Source organism: Manis javanica, chromosome 15 (genome assembly GCF_040802235.1).
Source record: "Manis javanica isolate MJ-LG chromosome 15, MJ_LKY, whole genome shotgun sequence".
Classification (NCBI taxonomy): Eukaryota; Metazoa; Chordata; class Mammalia; order Pholidota; family Manidae; genus Manis; species Manis javanica.
In genome coordinates, this window is record NC_133170.1 from 31,562,560 (window position 1) to 31,584,214 (window position 21,655).

General features: G+C 46.6%; 2 protein-coding genes across 2 annotated transcripts in view; one reads left to right on the forward strand and one right to left on the reverse strand.

The window, feature by feature from the left end:
- Positions 1 to 21,655, forward strand: part of WNT5B (Wnt family member 5B) — a 105,809-nt gene that overhangs the window by 63,574 nt on the left and 20,580 nt on the right. The window lies entirely within an intron of this gene.
- Positions 2,146 to 4,844, reverse strand: FBXL14 (F-box and leucine rich repeat protein 14). Its single transcript, XM_037014935.2, has one exon. The coding sequence runs from the start codon at positions 4,243 to 4,245 to the stop codon at positions 3,043 to 3,045; it is 1,203 nt and encodes a 400-aa protein (XP_036870830.1). The 5' UTR covers positions 4,246 to 4,844; the 3' UTR covers positions 2,146 to 3,042.

The window sequence follows — 21,655 nt, forward strand, 5'->3', positions numbered from 1 at the left end:
CCAGTTGAGGAGGATACTAGGCCGATGGTCTCAACTTGCAAACATTAATAATTTATTGACCTTTTAGTCAAATTTATATTTAACCTGTAAAGTAAAAAAATGAAACCAAACAGAAAAGCAGAAACATCTTCAGTAGGGTTATTTGGTGTATTAAAATGAATGTGAGCAGAATCCAAGACTTAGAAAGTGCTCAACTTTTTATTGACGGAATCTGTACAGCCATGCAGTCTCTTGGAGGAAGAAAAAAGTCTAAAAGAACCTACAGCTGAGTGACTGACTGTAGGGCTGTTGTGTCAAATGCTAAATTAGAAAGCTGGGCCTAATTCAAAGTCCCTACTTCTTACTAGGGTTCACACTTCTTTTTCCCCAGGCAATAGCACTGTAACCTAAGAGGAAAGAAGAGATCTACACCTTCCCCAAAGAAAAGGAAGATGGATCTAGTGTCAGGCTCAGTTAGACCCGATTGTGATGGCTCTCCAGAAGGGAACAATGTAGCTTTTGTGACACTCAAGCAGAAGGCTTGGAAATTTTACAAAACAATCTTACCCCAGAGAAACCTGGGTTCTAGCTCTCTTCCTGGAAAGAGATGTTGATACAGGAAAGTTTTATACTACTATTTGCTGGGATCAGTATTTTTAGTTTATGAAGTACTCCTGTTTTGAGCATTTACACTCATGGATTTCCACAGCCCAACACAGGGTGCCGGACTATTTAGTTATTGTCCACCAAAGGGAACTCTTTGCTAGAGTCCTTACGAGTCATTTATCTGCCCAAATTCAGTCTCCAGAGTAGAGGAGTAGCCAGCTTCAGCACTGAAAGTGCTTAAAATGCAAATGTGCAGGAACTCCTGGCCAGTCTCCCCATCCCCCGGGAAAGGGCTTAAATACAGCGCAGCCTGGAGGAGAATGTTAAAAAGAGGGGCTGAGCTGCCTTCTCCTGTCCACCCGGACTCACACCAACACCCACACCCACACCGAGACTCAGTATGCATGACTGAGCAGGAGAGCCCAGCAGGGACAGCGGGCGCTTTTTTAACTTTGCTGAACAATGGCTCGGCCCCCTGCACCCTCAAGGTTTCACATCCTCCCCACACCCACGCAGAGTGGAAAGAAACCCAGCTTCCTCCCCCACTTCCACATCTCATGACCCATTTTCTCATCATTCCCCCTTAGGTCTCATGTCTACCCAAAGAAAAACTGGCCGCCCTGGGGAAATTGTGACTCTTACAAATCTGGTGTTTAAAAAGTTTCATTTTGTTCAGTTTCTTTAAATGTCCATGTTGTTGACAGTTTAAAACCAAAAATTATATAAATCTCCAGTCTAGTGAAATTTCTAGAAACAAAACATTTAGCTGTCAGTAGCGCACCTTAACACAGAATGAATTTTTCACCATGATATGAGCTCGCTCACACCATGGAGGATGGACGAACTCTCCACCTTGTCCTGCTTCACAGCACAGGAAGCACCTCCTACTTTAGCATGTACCCAAACAAACACTGCCTTCAAAATAATTCACAGATACAAGATTTTTTGTGTTTTTTTTTCAAAAACATACTTCATATTTCCTCTTTTATTATATAAATATCAGTTTAACCTTTTACTGTAAGAATATAAACGTTTTAAGAGGATCTTTGTTATTATTTATACAAATTCACAAACAGTACAGTTAATTGATAAAGGTCTCTGGGTTTCTTTAACTCCATGGTCTCGCATGTTGCTGTGGAGGATTCTAAAAAAATTCAAGAAACAAGAACTCCAAGAGAAAATATACATCCTACTCAAAAGCAATTTTTTTTTAAAGCCACAAGTCCCAACCCCCACCAAAATAAAGCCATTTATTCCTCCATTTAGAAACAAAATTTTTAAAACCCACAAACTCCCATTTTATTAACAGAACAGAGATAACACATGAATTTCATTCTCCTCCCCTTCACATTACAGCCCCTGGGGCTCCATAGCCACCTCTGCTCCTCTCCTTCCAGCAGGAAGCCTCATTGTGTGACCCTTTTGTGGGGAAAGTTGGAAGAGGGTGAGGGTAGGGCAGAATTTGCATATATAATAATCATTTTCAAGACACAATCTGCATCTCAAACAAACAAACAAAAAGAAAAACAATTTAACTCTCACTTCTCCCACACATTGTGCTATAAATTAAGTCAAGATTTAGGAACACCCTTGGGCCCTCAAATCCCAGTGGACAGGGAGAAAAAGGAAATTATAGCCAGAATGTGGAAGTCGGACACATGGAATGGATGGGGTTTGGGAAGAAGCCAGAACAAAACAGATGTACAAACCCAATGGGCATCTTTCCAGTCTAGGCACAAAAATGTTTCAGTCTCAAAATATCTCTCTTGTAGAATTCCAGGGCTTCAGAGAAAAAAGTAAACTAAAACGAGGTAGCCAGACACATATATATATATATAATTTATATATATATATAATATATATATAGAATATATTCAGCAGAAAAAAAAAGGACCATGATTTCAGATTTCTTAAGAAAGGTGAGCGAGGGCCCGGACCTGCACGGAGGGTGAATAGCGCAGCACTGCGAAAGAAGCCGGGGTCACGGAGGGAGCAGGGTAGAAGGCCGTTGGGGTTGGGTTTGCTTCTTATACGTTTCAAAATAACCACCAGATCACAGTATTCAAATGAAAGCTTAAGTGAAGGCAGACACTTTCCTCACCCCCCAGGGCTGAAAGAACTAGTCACTCCCCACCCCTCCCCCACTCCAGACGCCACTCGGTACCGCCACGCAGCCAGTCCTCCGGGCCCCTGCAGAAGGGGTGCAGAAGTAGCTGAGTTCATGTCTCCATCCCGAAAGAAGATGGGAAGCACGGCACGGCTGGCAGAAGGGCCCTGGAGGCAACGAGAATGGGGTGCAGTGGGCAGGGGTGCTGAGGAGGGCGGAGGAAACGAGTCCCAAACGCGGCGTCGCTGTCCCCATGGCATCTCCGCAGGGGTCAGTGTGTAAGCGGGACAGGGGGCGTGGTGGTGACGGGAGGATGAACTGGGTGGGACAAGGGGAGCGATGCTGCGCCCTCACCTGACCTTCTCACTGTCCGTCATCTGCCAGAGTCCCAGGTTGAGTACCTTGAGGCAGGGCAGCTGCGTGATGCGCTCCAGGCCGCGCTTGGTGATGCGGGTACAGCCATACAGGTCTATGCCAGTGAGCTGGCTCAGGTGCTCGGCAATCAGCTCTAGGCCCTTGTCTGTGATGCGCACACACTGTCCGATGTTGAGCGTCCGCAGCCCATGCATCTGCCGCACCATGCGGTTGATGCCATCATCACTTATGTGGCAGGAGCACAGGGAAAGGGACTTGAGGCCGTCCAGGCCCTGTGCTATGTAAGCCAGACTCTGGTCCCCCACTTTGTCACAGAACGACACATCCAGTCCCGAGAGGCGCAGGCTGCCCATGGCCAGATGCATGATGCCCGTGTCGCTGATGTTGTCGCAGGAGCGCAGGTTAAGGCTGCGCAGGCTGCCCATGTGCGACAGGTGCAGGAGGCCCGCGTCCGAGATGCCCCCGCAGAAGCTGAGGTTGAGGAGTCTCAGGCCCGTCAGTCCCCGGGAGATGTGCTTTAGGGAAAGATCGGTGAGCTTCTGGCAGTCCTGCAGCGTGAGCTGCTCCAGGCCCAGGCAGCCCTCGGCCGCGCTGCGCGTCATGCCCGCCAGGTGCCCGATGCCCACGTCCGAGAGGTGGCGGCAGCTGCGGAGATTAAGGCTCTTGAGGCGCTGCAGGCCCCAGGCGACCAGCAGGAGGCCGGTGTTTGTAATGTTACTGCAGCCCCCCAGCTCCAGCACCTCCAGGCCCTTGAGGTACTGGGCAATGCGGCCCAGGCTACTGTCGGTGATCTGCTTGCAGAGGCTCAGGTTGAGGGCGCGCAGGGAGCCGATCTCCTGCACGAACGCGTGGCCCAGCCCGTTGTCGGTGAGGTTGTAGCAGCCACTCAGGTTGAGACTCTCGATGTTGGCCATACCCTGGATCACGTAGCTGAGGCTGCGGCGGAGGCTCAGGATCTGCACCCGGCGGATGCCCCGGGCCTGCAGGCTGGGGAACAGCGACGGGTTGGCCCGGCGCAGGTGCAGCTTGGCCTCCACCCCCCGCCACACCGACTTGTGGTAGGCGGCGTCCCGCCAGGCCGTGCACACCTGCGCCGCGCGCCCCTTATCCCGCACGTCCAGGTAGCCGAAGATCATGGCCAGCAGCTCCGGGAACAAGCACGAGATGTGGGTCTCCATCTTCCTCCTCCCCCCTCCGCGGCGCCGGGGGGAGGAGGCGCGGGCCCCGCCGCCGCTGCCCGGGGGCGCCGAGCGCGGAGCGCCCCGGCCGCCGCCGCAGCCGCCACGGGCCCAACAGCCAGCCCTGCCCGCCTTCCGGCTCGGCTGCGCCGCTCCTCCTCCGGGTCCGGAGTCCGCGCTTCCTTCCTGCGGCGGCGCCTCCCTGCCCGGCCCTCCCCCCGCCCCGGGCTCCGCTCGTCCTCACATCCCGGGCGGGGACGGCGCCCTCTCACTCACTGCCGGGCCCGCGGCCGCCGCCGCCCCGGTTAGCCACGCCGCGCGCGGGGTGCACCGCTGCGCCCGCTCGGCCGCCGCTCCCACGCTCCCTGCCGCATTCTCCGCCTCCCGCCGCTGCCGCCGCCGCTCGGGCCGCGGGACGGCGAGGGGCCCCGGGGCTGCGCGCACGGGCTCCGGGCGCCGCGGAGGCTTCCTGCTGCCTTTGTCTCTCGCCCGCTTTTCAAACCTCCCAGCCGGGCCGCCCGCACTCGGCCGCCCAGGCGGGGGGACCCGGAGGCCAATCCAGGCCGGTGGGTGCCGCGCCTCTCCCCCCGCCGCCGCGGGCACTTGGGAGCTGCCGGCCGGCTCGGAGGACGCGCGGCCGCGGCGGCCGGAGCGCGGCTGGGCGCGGACGGGGCGCGGGCGGCCGCGCGCGTGGTGGCGTCCGCACTGCCCGTCCGCGCGCTCGCGCCCCCCGCCGCCGCGCTCCCCCCCCCCCACCGCGCGCGCCGATGGTACGGCCTGCGCTGCCGGAACTGGCGGAGCTGTTCCCCTGGAAACCGAGATCTTCCTCCGCGGCCGCGGCGGACGTTAACCCCGTCGGCGCCGCTCGCCGGCGGCTGTCAGCTCAGCTCCCTGCCGCTCTTCCGCCGCCTCCCCACCGCCCGCGGGGCAGCTCCCGGCTGGGCCACGCCCCGACCCTGCGCCTTCTCTGCCGGCTGTCGGCGTCCGCACAGCCTTTCCCGTAGTTTACCGCTCACCTCACAGCCTCCGCCGTTAGCGTCCTTGCCAGACCCTCCTCCCGGGCCATTGGTGGCTCCTTCCCGGTTTCACTGTCCCCGTTGCTCTGGAGCAAAGCTCTCTTGTCACACCCCAATTGTGCCCCTGGGGCTGTTGCCTAAGGTTCCTTCCTCGCCAGGCTTAGGCTTTAAATTACGGAGCAACTTGGCTTTATTTATCCTCATTTAGCCTCACACTGACCCTCACCGGTCCCCATTCCGGGATTATCCGTTACTGCTTCCTTCGAGCGTCTCCTAGTTGCTCCGCAAGCGGCTGCGAGTGCCTCGCACACCCTAACTCGCCTCCGCTTCCACCCTGCGCTGTGGCCGGGCCGCCCGGGGTCGTCACCAGCACGCCATGCCCTCGCATCCCCTCCGCCCGCGGTGCGCCTGGAAGGGAGCGGCCTTCCCTGAGCCTGGTTTCGTGATCTTGTTATTTCTCATAAACCTCGTAGACTATGTACAAATTGTATGGTCCAATTACTCGAAGTCAGTGTATACGTATGTGCTAATACCAAGGTACTTGAAAAGAAAAAAGAATGACTATTGGACTTGGTGTGCGGTGCTCCGGCAGATGTCTGTTGATTTGGGAACTGTTTTATGGAACCAGGACAGTACTCTCCTTTCAAGAATGTGGTTCCTCGGTCTTAAGTGCCCACACTGAGCATGGGACCTCAATTGCATTTTAACTACCCCCAAACCAAGAATTTTTGGATCAGAGAAATTTTTTTTTTAACGAATGTGTGGGTCCACCCAACTACATACAAGACAACCTGATTTATCTATCAGAAAAGGGAAATGGTTCCATAGATTCATTGAGGACCTGAACAAGATTTTGAATGGGTTCCATATGCAGTACATGAGATTAACTTTTGGCCACTTTTCTTTTGCCCAAGAGACCAATACTAGACCAAGACATACAGATTCACTAATAGGTATAATACATTTTAGACCTCTGCCCACCTCTCCTGTTCCTAAATCAGAAAGTGCAGAAGCAAAAATTTCTCCAAGTTTGCTCCCTCACCCACAGTACACGTGGTGTGAGGCTCATATATTTTTATAGCCCTCCTGAAATAATAGACTGTACTGTCAGTCATCTAGATGATTCCAGATGTGCTGTGGCAATAAGTCTCACAATTCTGGGGCATTCCTGGGCCAGTGCTCTTCTCCTGGAGTAGAAGTCCAGGCTTTTGTTTGTCTCAGTCACTTCTGTCTAGACTTTTACCTTAAGCCATACAGGAAAGTTGCTTTTTTGTTGTTTTTCTATGGATGTAGGTGTTCATGTTGATGTCAAAGTCTTAATCCAAAACAACTTAATCCTACTTAACAGGAAGCAAAGCATAGACCACACATAGCCGGTGGTGTGTGTCAGGGAGTTTGATATAAAAAGGAGCTCAATGCCCCTCCTCCTCTAGATGGGCCACTGTTCTCAAGTCTGAAGGGGCCTGGAAGCACTTTCTCTAGAAGTTGGCCACCTGGTCGTGTTCTAGAAAAACTTTTTCTTGAGTTGAACTTCATAATACTGACCCTTTTACTAAAGGCAAACACATATTTCCAGGATTTTCAGCAATATGATTATTTTTGTATTCTGTAAATAGGGAAATTAGCATCAAGAGCATTTCTGAAAAAATTAGTATGGAAAAAATTTGTGGGAAAAAGAAGTGTGGCCCCAATTAAGCCCTCTGCTGTCTGGAGACCAGTATCTTTTTATGGCAGTGAGGAAATGTCTCCCATGCTGGGTCTGTGTTGCCTCACATGATACTAGGCCTAATCTGACTGGATGGTCTTCGGGGACTTCTCCAAAAGTAACCCTCTGTGAGGCCATGTGCCTGGGCTAGTTCTGCTGTCTCCTCAACCCTGGGATTATGCATTGTTCCCAATGCAGGCTGAGATTAAGAATATTTTCACATGCAAGCTTCCTGAGGGTTTGGTTTAGACTCAGATTTGGGACACAAACATAGATGGAGGGTATTGTGGACAACTGGTTGTCTGGAAAAGATGTATACCAATGTAGAAAGATCTTGTGCCTAGATCTTCATATTTTAAAGACAAGTTGAGGTTTTTTGTATATGGTTCAACAAGTTGCGACCAGAATGCTTTTTCTGAAAGAGCTACAAACTTCTATATAGAAGCAGAAATGATAGCCTTGTATAGGGACTCTCTCTAAAACTTTACCAAGAATTTTAAAGAAACTAGATTTTCAGATAGGATGTGTTTTTTTCACTTGGGTGGGGCCTGGGAAAATTGACAGGTCCAACCCCAAAATGAGATTTACTTAAGGATGTATATACTTCCTCATTCAGAGAGGGAAGATCTGGTAGGAAAGATCAGAAGAGATCTGTAGCTTTTTAAAAATCATTTAAAAAGTTTATACCCAAAGATAAGGGACCCAGAGTCTAGGTAGTGGGTATTAGATCAAAGGAGCTAAAATATTTTTTGTGTGTGTTTTATTATGTATCCATGGCACAACATCTGTAAATGTTGAACTGAAATGAATGTGCACAATAATAGTAGTATAATATCCTTATGACAAACTTCATACATATCAAAACTTCTCTAAGAGTTCTGGATAGTCGATAACAGTGGATATCTGAGGTTTATGAAATGGTGCCTTTCCAACTACTTTCTGATTTCAAGATTCTTGAGATAACATTCCTTTTAATCCTAGTGTTACTAAGCAGGAGAGCATCTTGGGGTGCCTCTCAGGGAATATTTAAGAGAGGGAATATCAAGACTCACTGGCTGCAAATAGAAGGTTTAAGCAGCAGCAACAATAAAAAAAAAAAAAGATTTAAAAATGGGCAAAGGACTCAAATAGACATTTCTCCAAAGCAGACATACAAATAAATGGCTAATGCACATAGAACATCAATAATTGTGAGGAAATGTGAATCAGAAATCAGAATTACAGTACCACCTCACACCCATTAGGATGGCCAGTGTTAAAAAAGAGCCAATAGCTCTTTTTTACACAATAGCAAGTGATGGCGAGGATGTGGAACAATTGGGGCCCTGGTGCACTGTTGGTGGGAATGTACAGTGGTGCAGCCACCGTGGAAAACAGTGTAGTGGGCCCTCAAAAACCTAAAAATAGAACTACCGCATAATCTAGCAGTTCCACTTCTGGGTACATATCCAAAAGACATGAAAGCAGAGTCCCAAAGAGGTATTTGTACATCCATGTTCGTAGCAGCAGTGTTCACAATAGTTAAAAAGTGGAAACAACCCAAATGTCCATCAGTTGATGAATGGATAAACAAAGGGTGGTTTATCCATATGGTGGAATATTACTCAGCCTGAAAAAGGAAGGAAATCCTGTCACATACAATAACAGGGAGGACCCTTGAGGACATTATGCTCAGTCAAATAAGCCAGTCATGAAAGGACAAATACTGTGTGATTCCACTTACATGAGGTATGCAGAGCAGTCAAACTCATAGAAACAGAAAGTAGAATGGTGGTTGCCAGAGGCTGGGGGAAGAGGAAATGGCTGGAGTTGTTTATTGAGTATAGAGTTTCAGTTTTGCAAGAAGAAAAAGTTCTGGAGATTTGTTGTGCAATGTGAATATACTTAACAGTACTGAATTTTATACTTCAAAATGGCTAAGATGGCAAACTTTATGTTGGACGTATTTTGCCACAATTAAAAATGAAAATACTCAAACAGAGCAAACATGTTGAAATAAAATGTAAATAAAAAGGAAAAATAGGGGGAAATTGTTCTGATCAGCATCAACAAATTGCCAAGAACATCCTGAAATATTTGTTAAGTCTTCCCAAATTATTAGTTTGCTCTCTCCTGCAAACACGGGCTTTCTCCACTATAATAAAAAATAAGGGCTTGAGATCTGGGTAGCTAGAATCCTCATTAGGATGCCTCACATTTCATTGTCCAAACTGCAAAAACTCCTGAGCATGGAAGAGGGAGCTATTGATAACTACGTCCATATGCACACTCCCTCCCTCCTTCTGCTCTGGAAATGGAGTTGCCATTTGTAATCTGCAACTTTTGAATGTGAACTCTAAATATGTTTTCATATTTTCAGGCACCCAACCAAAGGATTAGAAATACTTTGAAACAATAGTCCCAAACACTAGCTATTATTTGTTGATATTAATAAATACATATTTGTTATGAAATAGGTAGCTATGACAACCCTAAAAAAGATTAGCCGTGTTGTAAATGTAGCCATTTCCAGGGCCCTGAACACTTCAAAAGGCGAATTTTCAATCATGCAGGAAATGTTCACACAGGTTTTGCACACAGCTCTGTGCTATAACGTAAACAAAGATATTGAAGTTGGTGTTTCTGCCTTTGAGGATTTAGGACCCAGCAATGAGCTAGAAAACACCTGCTGGTCCTGACGTATTTGTTAGTCTTCTGGTGCCAACCATGATAAAAATAAAATGGTTCAGTTTAGAGGATTGCCATGGGGAAGCCTGGAATTTGAATAGGTGTTGATGGGAGGCAGGCCATTGCATAGGGTGGAAACTTACTTAGAGAACAGGCTGAAGTTTTTCCTTACTTGTTTAGAGAATAATAAGAGCACTATAATAGCAACCATTGTTAGAGTTCTTCCATACTGAGGCATCAGGTAGGTTAACATTTTTTATTAACCTTTCAAAGAAGTCTTAGCTTCCCCTCGTCACCACCCCAACCCCCTAAATCATAAGGAGCCTTTAGCTATTATTTATCTGGAATTGTAATTTAGTATCTGAAGTAAAAATATTTTAGTTCATGGTTTGGACTTTGCTAGTGTTTTTTCAACCAAGATTTCCTTGAAAAAAAAAATAATTTTAATTGGCTCTCTTTCTCCTCATTTGCCCAATTCACCCCTCTCTGACAATAGAGCTTCGTGATACACATACAGGCAAGGATGGGGTCCAGGTGCATGGGCGGCTTCCACTGGAGAGCCTGTGACCGGAGGGCTCCGTAGAGCACCTGTTTCCAGGGAGTGTGGTGAGCTAGATTTACAGCAAACTCGGAGTCTGAAGTTGTGCCCTGGAATCCTAGCTCTGCCATTAGAGCTGCATGCCCTCTGGCATACTGACTTAAATTCTTTGAGCTTAAATTTTCTCATCTATAAAATGAAAGAAATTCCTGTTCACAGAACTGTTGTAAGAAGTCATTGAGAAAAAAAATCCATGAGAAAGCAAGGGTCTAGTAGGTAGAAACTAGCACATAGTAGGGACCTTAAAAATGCCATTTTTGGTTTTTTTTATAAAAACACTGTAGAAAAAAAAATGCTACCCGCATGTGCCCCCAAATTGTACAGATATACAATTGCTGAAATTAAACATTTTTTAAACGTTATTTCCTGTTTTTAAGAACTGTGCAGGTTAAAGGAACAGAAACAGCATGAGTGCAAGGGCATAATAAGAGGATTTTTCAGTTAGAGCAAGTTGTCCACCTCTTTGCTTCATGAATCAGGAAGAGGAGCATGTTCCATTCAGTCACTAAGAAGACACGGTCCCAAACTCCGCTTCTGTCAGACAGATATCCACCCTATTGCATTTGACCTGCAGCTCTCATCCTGATTTGGAGCAGTTGTTTTAAAACCTGAGTAGCCTCAGAATCACCCAGAAGGCTTCTGAGTCAGAAGGTCAGGGTGGGGCCTGAGAATGTGCATTTCTGACAAGTTCCCAGGTGCTGTGCTGGCCTGGGACCACGGCCCGAGAATGGCTGGTGACACTGGTCTCCTACTGCCTAGATTTCTTTTCCCTGCTTTGCAAGTGATAATAAATTGTGCTTCTTAAAGGCTCTCTCTCCAAGTAAAGCAAAAATAATATAGAAAAAAAACCCCACTATGTCTTTTCCCCCATCTTTTGACTTTCAAACCAGAAGTTCCTCTGGTATGTACACTGAATTTTTGCCCCAGCGATATGGTGAAAGGAACAGAGGTTTCGTAATCAGACAGAGTCTGGGTTGAAATCTTGACTCTATCACTCTTTAGCTCTGTGACTTTGGATGAATAATGGGACCAGTGATTTTCATATCTTGGGAGGTTTATGAGAACTGACGGGATAATGCACGTAACCTCCTAGTACAGTTCCTGACCATACCGAAAATAGCTTCGTATTTATTGAACATCTATTGTGTATTAGGCATTCTTTGAATGTCTCTGTGTGTATGAACTTACCTATCATTCACAACAGCTAACCTGCATGACCTGTGAAGAAACTTCTGTTATTATCTCTGTTCAACAGATGGGAAAACTATGCCTCAGAGAAGTAGCTTGATCAAGACCACACAGCTAGCAGAGCTCGAGTTTGAACTCTGTCATCTAGACGTAGCCCACATCCTGACCCTCTGTGCCTTGCTGCCTGAACAACATAAGCTTATCATTGCTCCCTGCTAGGATGTGGTCTCTGTATGACACCAAGTCGAGGGGGCTCCATGAAGGCAATGCGGACAGGGAATGAGGCACTGCCTGTACTGTGACAGTACCGGGCTGTGTGTCATGGGGCTTCCATGTGAAGTTGATTTGCTAGCCAAAGTAGGTCAGCATGGGGGGCATACCTGTGTGAGTGTGCCTATGGGGATAGATAGGCCCATATTCTATTTTATATCTCTGGGCCCACAGCTGGATTGCTGGCTTTGGCCTTCTATGGTCCCAGAGGAATGTACTTGTGTGTAATTATGTCAGCCTCTAGTGGTTACTCCCCTGGTAGCCCTTTGTGCATGAAGCAGCCCCTGCTGGTGTCAGAGGCCTCTCTCCCCAGTGCCAGTCGGTGAGCAGAGCCTAAGGGGGATTTCGGCGTGGAGGGGCCTTGTGGAGGGAAGAGGAGTGTGGCCACAGGCAGGACCAAAGAGGAAAAGCAGTTCCAGAAACAGTTCCTAGGCCATCCTGGCAGAGGCGAGGGTCAAGCAGGGAAGGCAGGAGTTTGGAGGGAGGAGAGAAGGGACCGGCTCCACTGAGGCTTGTGCATCAGTTTTTATCAAGCACCATTTTGTATCTGCGGGAAAAGACACTTGCTGCTCCCAGAGCCCTTTCCAGAGCTCAGTGCCGAGGCTGACACGGGCATGGAGAAGTGACCAGTTTCAGTTCTCTTTTTCCAGGGAGGGAGGCACAGACTGAGGGAGTAACTAAGGCTGGCTACAGCCTAGGTCTAGTGGCCCTGATGCAGACGGCTGACCTTATTGCTCCTCCATAGCCTGAGGCTGTGTTCTCTCTGCCCATGAAGGTCATTTCCATCAGGATCCTCATTGGTTTGTCATGTCTCGATAAATATTTCAGGAGGCAACGAAGAGATCAAGATCAGTTTAACTCAGAACTGTTTTGTAACTCCACATCAGGCCTGGGACTTGGTCTAGGCCTCACTGGGCTGGAATTTGAAGGTCATTCCTTTTTTGAAAGGTGCTGGCCCTGAGTCAGGCTTGCCGGAAAGTCCTATCTGGATGAACCGGAGCATTTACATTTCTTACATAATACCAGACACAGGAGTATTAGGGACCGGCCCTGCTGCAGAGCTCATAGCCAGGCCCCTTTTTCTGCCAAGAGGACCGGGTTAAAGGTTTAAAAAAATAGCCAGAATCTCAAGGGGGTAAAAAAGAAAAATACCAGCCTTGCTAGTGTTAACTCTTCACACCTCAGAAAAAAGTTGGTCAGGAGATAAAAATCAGATCTTCCTGCTTTCCGACCACCAGTTATTCCCAAAGATGCCAGTTACACCAGGCACTGGCTTCCTCATTTGCATGCGGGACATGTAAACACCACAAAAACCTGTCCAAATTTTTTCTGAAGTCAAAACAACTTGTCTCAGTCTAGAGACCTAGAATTCAGTGAGGTTCTTTGTATGTTGTTTGCTTTTTTATTTTTAAACTTCACTTATGATTTAAGGCCAAAGAGTTCAAGTAACTTACTCACATAATCAGTGGCCACTGTTGGAACCATCCATAATTTCCTTGATTTAGCCAGGAGAGGGGGCTTAAGCTCCCATTTTGGCAAGATAACAGCACCGAGTGATTAGATGACACCTGCCCTTTAAAGCTTTGCGAGCTCTGTGTAGACATTTAATGACAACACTTGCATTTGTCTGTTTTTAGTGGAGAAAATGAGGCATAGAATAAAGAAATGACATTCTCAGGGGCCTGGGAGGAATGGAGCCCGGGTGCCTCATCTTTCTGATGCCCTGCGGCGCATCTCTGAATCCCTCACGTGGAGGTACGCACAGGGTGGCCTTGTCCTCTGTGTTTCAGTAAAACACCCTTGCAGTGGGAGGGACCGTCAGATGTTGACAAAAGTACACAGAAATTTGAGCACCTGTACTACTGAGTGATTAAGATTGCTGATTACCCATTTAATTGCAAGAAGAGAGGAAAGTAGACATTTTAAATAGAGTGGTAATATGTGTCCCCCAGGCACATTAGTGACAAAGTGCCATGGAAAGTGGAAAACACAGTCTTTGGGCTCCTCTTGCAACCTCATTCTCCATTTTTCTGATTTTGTACTTGTAAATTTTTTAAAGTTCTGTGTACCTTGAAAAGCATATACTAAGAAATTGTCTTTGCCGGTGGAGCTAAAATTTAATTAGCTTGAGTCACGGTCTCGGCAGCAGCACATCTCAGTCTGTGACGCTTCACTGTAGAAACTCCATGTCGATCTTTCCTGCGCTACACTCAGTATCTTGACCATCACAATTTCCAACAGGAACATAGCATTTTATTAAAAACACCCTGTAAGCTGTCATAAACTAATAGAAAATTGTGACCACTACATGAATTAATAGGCTAAACTAGCCTGTATCCTATAGTATAAAATAGGAAGTGCTTAAAATATGAGCCTTTCTTGATCCTTGACCAACTTAAAGAATCATATGTAAACATGAGATCATCTTAAATTACTGGGGAGCTGGCAGAGAGCTGGTTGTTTGATGCCTGGATTATGTTCCAAACTGAGGGTTTTACTTGTTTCTTTGGTTGGTTTTTCTTTTTTAAAAAATCAAGTTTTATTTTGTATCCTATTCATTGAAATTCTAAAACCAAGCTGGAAAAGGGAAAATTGAAGACCTGAAGATAACACTGTGTGTCACTGCTGCTCTCCTGAGGAAAAGAAATGGCTCACCAAAAAAATAAAAACAAAAATAAAAAAACCCATGCAGATTGGGAGGAGTGAAGTTTGTCATGTGATGCAAAAGAAAGCACCAGATTACATAAAAAAAGTAAACTGCTTCACACCCTGCTCCTAACACTGACAGCAGTAAGCTGAAGCCTGAATGTTTTCTTAGGCATTTTGTAAATGTTAAGGGTCCTGGAAGATCCCTAAACAAGTAGAAAATTCCATCCCGAACAACTGTCTGTGCATCTGCTAGGAGAATGTTTCCTAGATCTTGCTTGAGTGGACCTCCTCCCACCCCCCCAAGAACAGTAAACTATGTCTAAACATCTAAATTAAATCAGTAACAACAATAAAACAACTTTAAAAGGCATATTAGAGATCCAACTGAATTCTATTCCTGTATTTTTCTGCAGCATATCCATCTGATTTGCTTCATGATTAGATGGTTTTTGATCTGGGTGGTGGTTTCCTGAATGTGTACATAAGTAAAAATTCTTCAAGCTGTATATTTAAGGTTGGTGCATTTTACTCTATGGATGCTTTGTTTCAACAAAAAAGTTGTTTGTTTTTTTAAGTCAGAGGGTTTTAATGGGTTAAGGAAAGTTTACTTTTATGTGTAGAAATGCCTACCAGGCTAACCAAGCAAGTAGAGATTCTGCAGCGGCTACCACCCATACTGAACAGGGGCGGGACCTTGGCTTGCCTCTGATTGCCGCTCCCTCCCTGGACCTTCCTGGCTGGGCTGCTCTCACTGCTGACCTGGGGTAACCTGCCCCCCATCCTTCAGCCCTTGGTATGGTGTATGCAGTCAACACTCAAAAAATATCAACTCTAATTCTGATCATTTTGTTTTGGTTAATATGTGTTGGGAGTGGGGAATAGAGTGGAGAAAAGGGAAAAGGAAGTTTTTTTTAAGAGAACATCACAGAATCTGGGGAAGCGGTCTGGGATTGACAGCAGCTTAGACAGAGAACACACAGATATTTCCGGTTTTGTCTTACTTAGTCTTTGTGAATATTTTCTTAGTATTGGAAAATGCTGTCATTTTATCATTTGCTGCACTCCCTTTCATGTTGTTCCCCGCTGATCCAGATCAGGCCACATCATACTCACCGTGCTGTGCTGTGCTGTTACTGTTGACTTTTTGGTTGTTGATATTGGCTTTTGGGGTTGGGTGTGTGATTTCTCTGGACACAAACATGAAGACATTTTACCACCAACATTTTTCTAGGGGTTCAGTCATTTTAAGCTGGAAATTGTCATCAGGATGCCTTCTTACTTTCCTGTCCTTGCTTTCATCTGTGGGTGCCCCTCACTGCGCAGGCTTTCTGTGGCCTAGCAGGTGTGCCACATGTGAGCTGAAAAAATGCAGCTTCTCTTATGCTGCCAGATAGATAGGAAACCCTGGTGATGCTGTGCTGTTTACACACACTTGTTGGTGGCACATCCGTGCTGCAGACCCAGCTGCCTCTGCCTGGGTCCGCAGTGACAGTGTGAGGGTAAGCCCTTCTGTAGGAGATCAAGCACACTCCTCCCCGGTTCTCCCTCCTTGGCTGAGGTCAGACAGCACCCCTGCTAAGGTTTCCTTGCTTTGAACTCAGGAGTACAGGCCACTGGGAATTTTGGCTGGAGATCTTCATTAGACTCTCCCTCTATGTCAGTTTTTTAAAGCTATTTCTCAAAACTATATTTCTAAATGCTTTTGAAAGCAACAGTGTTGTTTTATATTGCTGATAGAACCCAGATGACAGGAGAGCGTTATTTTCCTCCACTGCTGGAATCACCCCACACATGCACTGCGTCACCTAGACAGAGAAGGGTGACATGGGGACAGTGCTGTGGCCACAGAGCACGGCTCGGTCTGGAAAAGCAGCAGAGCCAGAAAATGCCTTCTGATTCAACACTTCCGCTCTCTGTGTGACTTCAGCACAGATCTGGTTACAGGGTTTCTTTGGCAAAAACAAATTTTTGTGCAGGAGTTAGCCAGGAAGAGCCAGTGTCTCTCTAGCCAGTTGAATTGGAGGACCGGCCGCCTCACACATCAGCAGCAGCGTGGTTTGTTTATGGCCTCTGTGTAGAATCTGTATTCATGGAGCAGGAGAAAGAAGCTCAAACAGCCCAGCTGGGTTTCCAGGTCCTGGGTGGAATGTGTAAGCTCTTTGACTTTTGAACTGAGAAAATTGGATGCGGCTGTCACAGAAAGAATAAATATGGAACCCCACAATGCCATGGCTGCCGCCACTTTTATTCCATTGAATTTAACACATAATGAAATGCAGGCCTACTCCGGGAGGTGCAGAGCAGAGCCCTACGATTCCTCCAGCTGAACTGGTGACAGTTCTGGGCAACATACTTTAGTCCACTTTAGCTGGCCACTGGCTGGAAGATGCAGGCAGTGATATCCCCTCCTGGGATCCAAAAGCGAAATGGCCAATGAAAGAGGAAATACAAATGGCCAATAAACATCTAAAAGTGTATACCCTCACTAATAACTAAAGAAAGACAGTTTAAGATGACATAGCATTTTTTACTTATCATGGGAAAAGATTTTTTTAAACGATACTATCCAAATATCTTAATTACCTTTTGTTGTTTAAAACTAAAACCTAGTTTAGAGTTTTATTACACCTTACTTTCATTAAGGTTGGCAATTTTAAAAATAATTTATTTGGAAAGAGTAATAAATTGCCCAATAAAATTAATGAGCCAGTTTAATTGGATTGGTCGATTGGTCAGTAGATGCTGAGATGTCAGGACTGGAAAAGACCTTAGGGATCATGTGGTCCACCTTCATTCTCTAACAGAAATCAGGGACTGAGAGCTATTGGGTGACTTATGTAGGCTACACAGTTAGAAGCTTTAGTAAAATCTGATGTGGTATTACTCAGATCTTGCTGTAGATAAAGAGTTTAATGTAGGATTAAGCATTTCTACTTTTTTAATACTTAAAGGATCTTATGCTTTCATGTCTTTTTAGAGAGACAAAATGTCCTAGACCCCAAAGGACAGGAATTCTGGTATTGTTTCCCCCACTCACTCTCTGTCTTTATATGATTGAGTGCTTAGATACCGCTGTATATTTTTAAAGGGGATAGCGATCTGTCCACAACTGAAGCCCCTTTTAGAAACTACAAATGCAAATAAGGTGTTTCCAGTCTAAAAGGGGGATGTTTTAAAAGCAAATGGATGAGTCTAATACAAAGTAGAATAAGAGCTGCAAGAGTTTGTTTTAGATAAGGTATTCTGAGCTCCCATAATGAACAAATGCCTAGGTGTAAACTGGCTCTAAAATCATAGTAGTTTCTTTCTAGCCTATGTAAAAGCCAAAGTGAATGTTCCTTACTGGCAGGCAGTTCTTCAAGTGGTAACTTGGGGACTGGGCTCCTCTGTCTATGACTATCTTTAGCCCTCACTTTGAAAGCCGCTGTGCCATCTGCATCAAGCCGAGAGGAGGAAGAGCCTGGAGGACTGCTTGCTGGAGGTTTTTATGGGCCAGGCCTGGAGGCTGCACACATCCTTTCTTCTGACCTTCGTTAGAAAGAACCCAATATGACCCCATCTGAGTGCCATGGAGGCCAAGGATGTAGTCAGGCTGTGCCCAGCATCGGGGACTCTCAAGCAAGCTCTGCCACAAACAGCCCTGAGGGGGGCGGGGAGGCAGCCTATGAGCGAAGTGACTTCCTGGACAGATACATGTGTGCTCAGGAATACAGAAGTTATTAGTAACTATCTCTAATGTCAACTACATTTTTTGGTTAATTTTAATAAAGGTGCTTCTGCTGATTCATCCTAGGTGGTATGTGTACTTCAAGCTGTTTGTTTTTTCAGCAAGGTGACTCTTTATGATCAGTGACATGTGTTTGCAAGGTGGTCCAATCCCACTGAGATCAAACCTGCTCCAACCACCTAGCGCAGCCTCTGAGATGAGCACAAATATAGCGGGCTCTCCCCAAAGTCATACACAGGTCACGCTGTCAGTATTCTTTATTTCTGTCCTATAGTGACCAAAGGCAACTGTTCTGAGGGCTTGCACTGGTGGTCGGTCCCCACCACGGATATTCGTCACTCTCATGGCTGCGCTGTGCACAGAGCACACCTTCTGCCTCCTGGCCACTCGGGCTGCCAATGTTCTCCTTCCCTTTGTCGCATCTCTGCTGGAGCAGCCCTCCCAGCTGGGCTCGCCCTCTGCACTCTGTCACTCATGGCTGCCAGCCCACTATCATGTTTTCCTAAGTATGGATTGGATGATGCCTCTCTCTTGTTTGAATGCTTTGGATGGCACCTGCAGTTTACAGAATGAAGCCTGAACTCCTGGGGGAACCTCAGGGTCTTCCAGGAGGAGGTCCCAGGATGAATGGAGGTCCTGTGGCACTGAGAATTGATGACTTTTGTTTGTTTTTGAATTTTGACTTTGGTTCTCTCTCGTGCACTCTCTCTCTGACTCTCTGTCTCCTGTAGTTGAATTTTGAACATGAAGTTGTTGTATGACATTCCTGTCATTTGCAAAATGCATCATGTGTTTTCAGGCCTCTGCGCTGTTGTCCCGTGAGAGGGTCTCACACTCCCATCTCAGTCTGTGGGAATCCTACCCGCCCTCTTAGGGACAAGTTCAATACCACCTCCATTGTGAAGCATCCCCTCCTTTGGAATTAATTAGTCTTTCTTAGGACTCGTAATTAGATGCAAATCTTAGGACAACAACTGGCACCTCCATTAATATACACCACTCTACCTAATATTGTATCTCGTACATGTTTGTCTCACCCTTGCAAAATTATAAGACTTTCCCTTACTCCCCTTCAAGTGAGACCTAGTAGATGCACAATAACATTTATTGATTTGAGTCAGAGTCACAGCAAGAATTAATTCCATTTAAATTCCTTCCTGGCGTTTTCACTGGGTCTGAACTTTTTCCTTACTTCTTCTAGTAGAAAATACAAAATAGCTACACATTTAGTTCTGATAATGGGAAATTGCTCTCAACTTCATTCCAGCTTTCCGTAAGAACAATAAGGATGAGCAGTAGAGGCTGTCATGAGCTAGAAGAATGTCTCCCTGGCTGGAGGTGGGGTGTCGACCCTGGGCTGTGGGCTACAGTTAGTCACTCTCATTCAAGTGCTTGTAGCGCACCACATGCACCTCCGTTACACCAAACTGAAACAGGAAGTTTCAAGTGGAGCTTTTGGTTTTACGTAAGTGATGGTTTGTTTTCTGGCCTGGCTTCCTTGCTAGACCAGCACCATAAACTCTCTTGTGATGGTGCAAACGGTCTGTGATTTGCACTGTCCAGAACAATAGCCACCAGCCACATGTCTCTCGGGCACTTGTATGTGGCCAGTGCTACTGTGGAACTGCTCATTTAATTTCAATTCCTCTTAAATTTAAAATGTGGCCAGTGTCTGCTGTGTTGGACATCCCAGCAATACTGAGCTCCTTGGGAGAGTAACATTTTATTAAATTATTGTAATTGCCTATATTGTGCTAGGCGCTCAGTCGGCCCACAATCAGTGTTTGTTAAATGATCAACTTTTAACACTTATTGAGGGGCTGCCGAATGCAGGTGCCTGCCAGAGCCGCCTGTGTCATCTTCGTTTCCCACAGAGCCCCTGGCGAGGCAGAGCAGACAACAGTCTTGGCCTCCATTGCTGCAGCCTAGCCGGCAGAGCTGGCGGCCATGGGGCGATGTAACAAGAGGGCCGAGAGCCTTGTAAGGGAAAGAGGCCTGGCAGAGCCATAGAGGAGGGAAAGAATCACAACGGTGAACCTAAAGCCTCTTTCAATTGTCCAGGCCTGAATTTGGTGATCACGCTTTTTCCTGAGGCAGCACAGGAATTATTTAATTACAAAAATCAGCACCCATGAGACCCACAACCTGGGCTGCAGACTGCTGGCAGTGACTCTAGTTTTGGCAAAGGAAGTGTGTCTTAGCACTGACGATGGGGAGATGAGAAGAGGTGGCCGGCTTGACGTGGAGGAAGTGGGTTTGTGTCTGAGAGGGACCCAACTCGGTCTGCCTGCGGTCTTGCTTTCATTAGAAGGCTGCTTGGCACGTCGCCTTCCCTCTGAGGATTTAAGACAATTTCTTCCACTGCACCATCTAAGAATTGCTTTGAAACACAGGGGCACCAGCCAGGGATGGCAGTAGACGGACCCACATAACTCAGTGTTACTGGTTCCCCCAAAATACCAAAGCAGGTGTCACTCCTGCATGAGCAGCAAGTTCCAGGGAGAATCAGTGGGCAGCCCTGTCTCTTCCTGCTGCCACTGGGGCCCCCCGGTCATGGCCACCCCTCTGCCAGCTTTCCGTGGGCACCTGGCTGACCAGGCTGGGACTCATCAGCCACAGCCTCTGTGCAGCCAGAGCTGCTCTCTTCGAGGCAGTGTTCCTCTCCCACATGTTTATAACAATGAAATAATTATCCTGGTTTTCCAAATGGAAATTGCCAATTTCTGAAGCAGAAGATGGCAGCTTCAGTAAGATTTCAGGAGAGCATGAAGACTAGACTAGGGGAAGGCAGTAATTTGGATTCCAAATTTAGTATCTAGGATGGAATTACAGATTTGTTTAGAAAAAAGAAGAATCACTATAGCTGTTTTCAGAAAACTCCATATGTGCCAGTCCAGATTTATAAACAGCTCAAAGTGATTATAGTAAAATGACTGTTGTATATGTAACATATATAATATATAACACATACATTGAGATTCCTTTAAATAACAGAATGGCATACTTAACAGCCTTTGGGCACCTGACGAGCAAAATGAACATGTGAGGCAGCCAGGAGAGATGCAGTAGCCAGCCGGGGGGCTGGGGGAAGTTAGAGAGCTCCTGCACCCCTCTCCACCCACCAAGGCATTCATAGTCCACAAACTTACAAACAGTGTGCTAGTCAGAGAGACTGTATTGTCTGCCATATGGTGGTCCTTGCTTTTTCAAATAGAATTCTCAAGTCCTTTTAAAATATGCTTCAGTTGGCAAACACAGGAACACATTTACTTGGTAGCACAAGATAAGTTTTTATTCTCATTAGCCCATCACATAGAGAGAGGTCATGGACCTGCACATGATGGGGACCCAGAATTCCATTTATTTACTGCATTCACTTTCTCCGAACCAGGGAATTTGCAGAAGTGGGTGGCAATTGCCCAGGAAAATGTTTCTCGCCATAATACCAGATCCCGTGAACACAAAAACGTGAGCACATCCAGGCAGCTTCCCCCTCAAGACTCCCTTGAAAGCAAAGCCCGCAACTGTGGCTGTGAAGTTGGAAATGAAAATAATCTCAAAAGACGCTCTATAAAAGAAGGCATGAAATT

Excerpts from the sequence above, each read along its gene's own strand:
- FBXL14 (XM_037014935.2), bottom strand. The coding sequence starts at position 4,245 with ATGGAGACCCACATCTCGTGCTTGTTCCCGGAGCTGCTGGCCATGATC.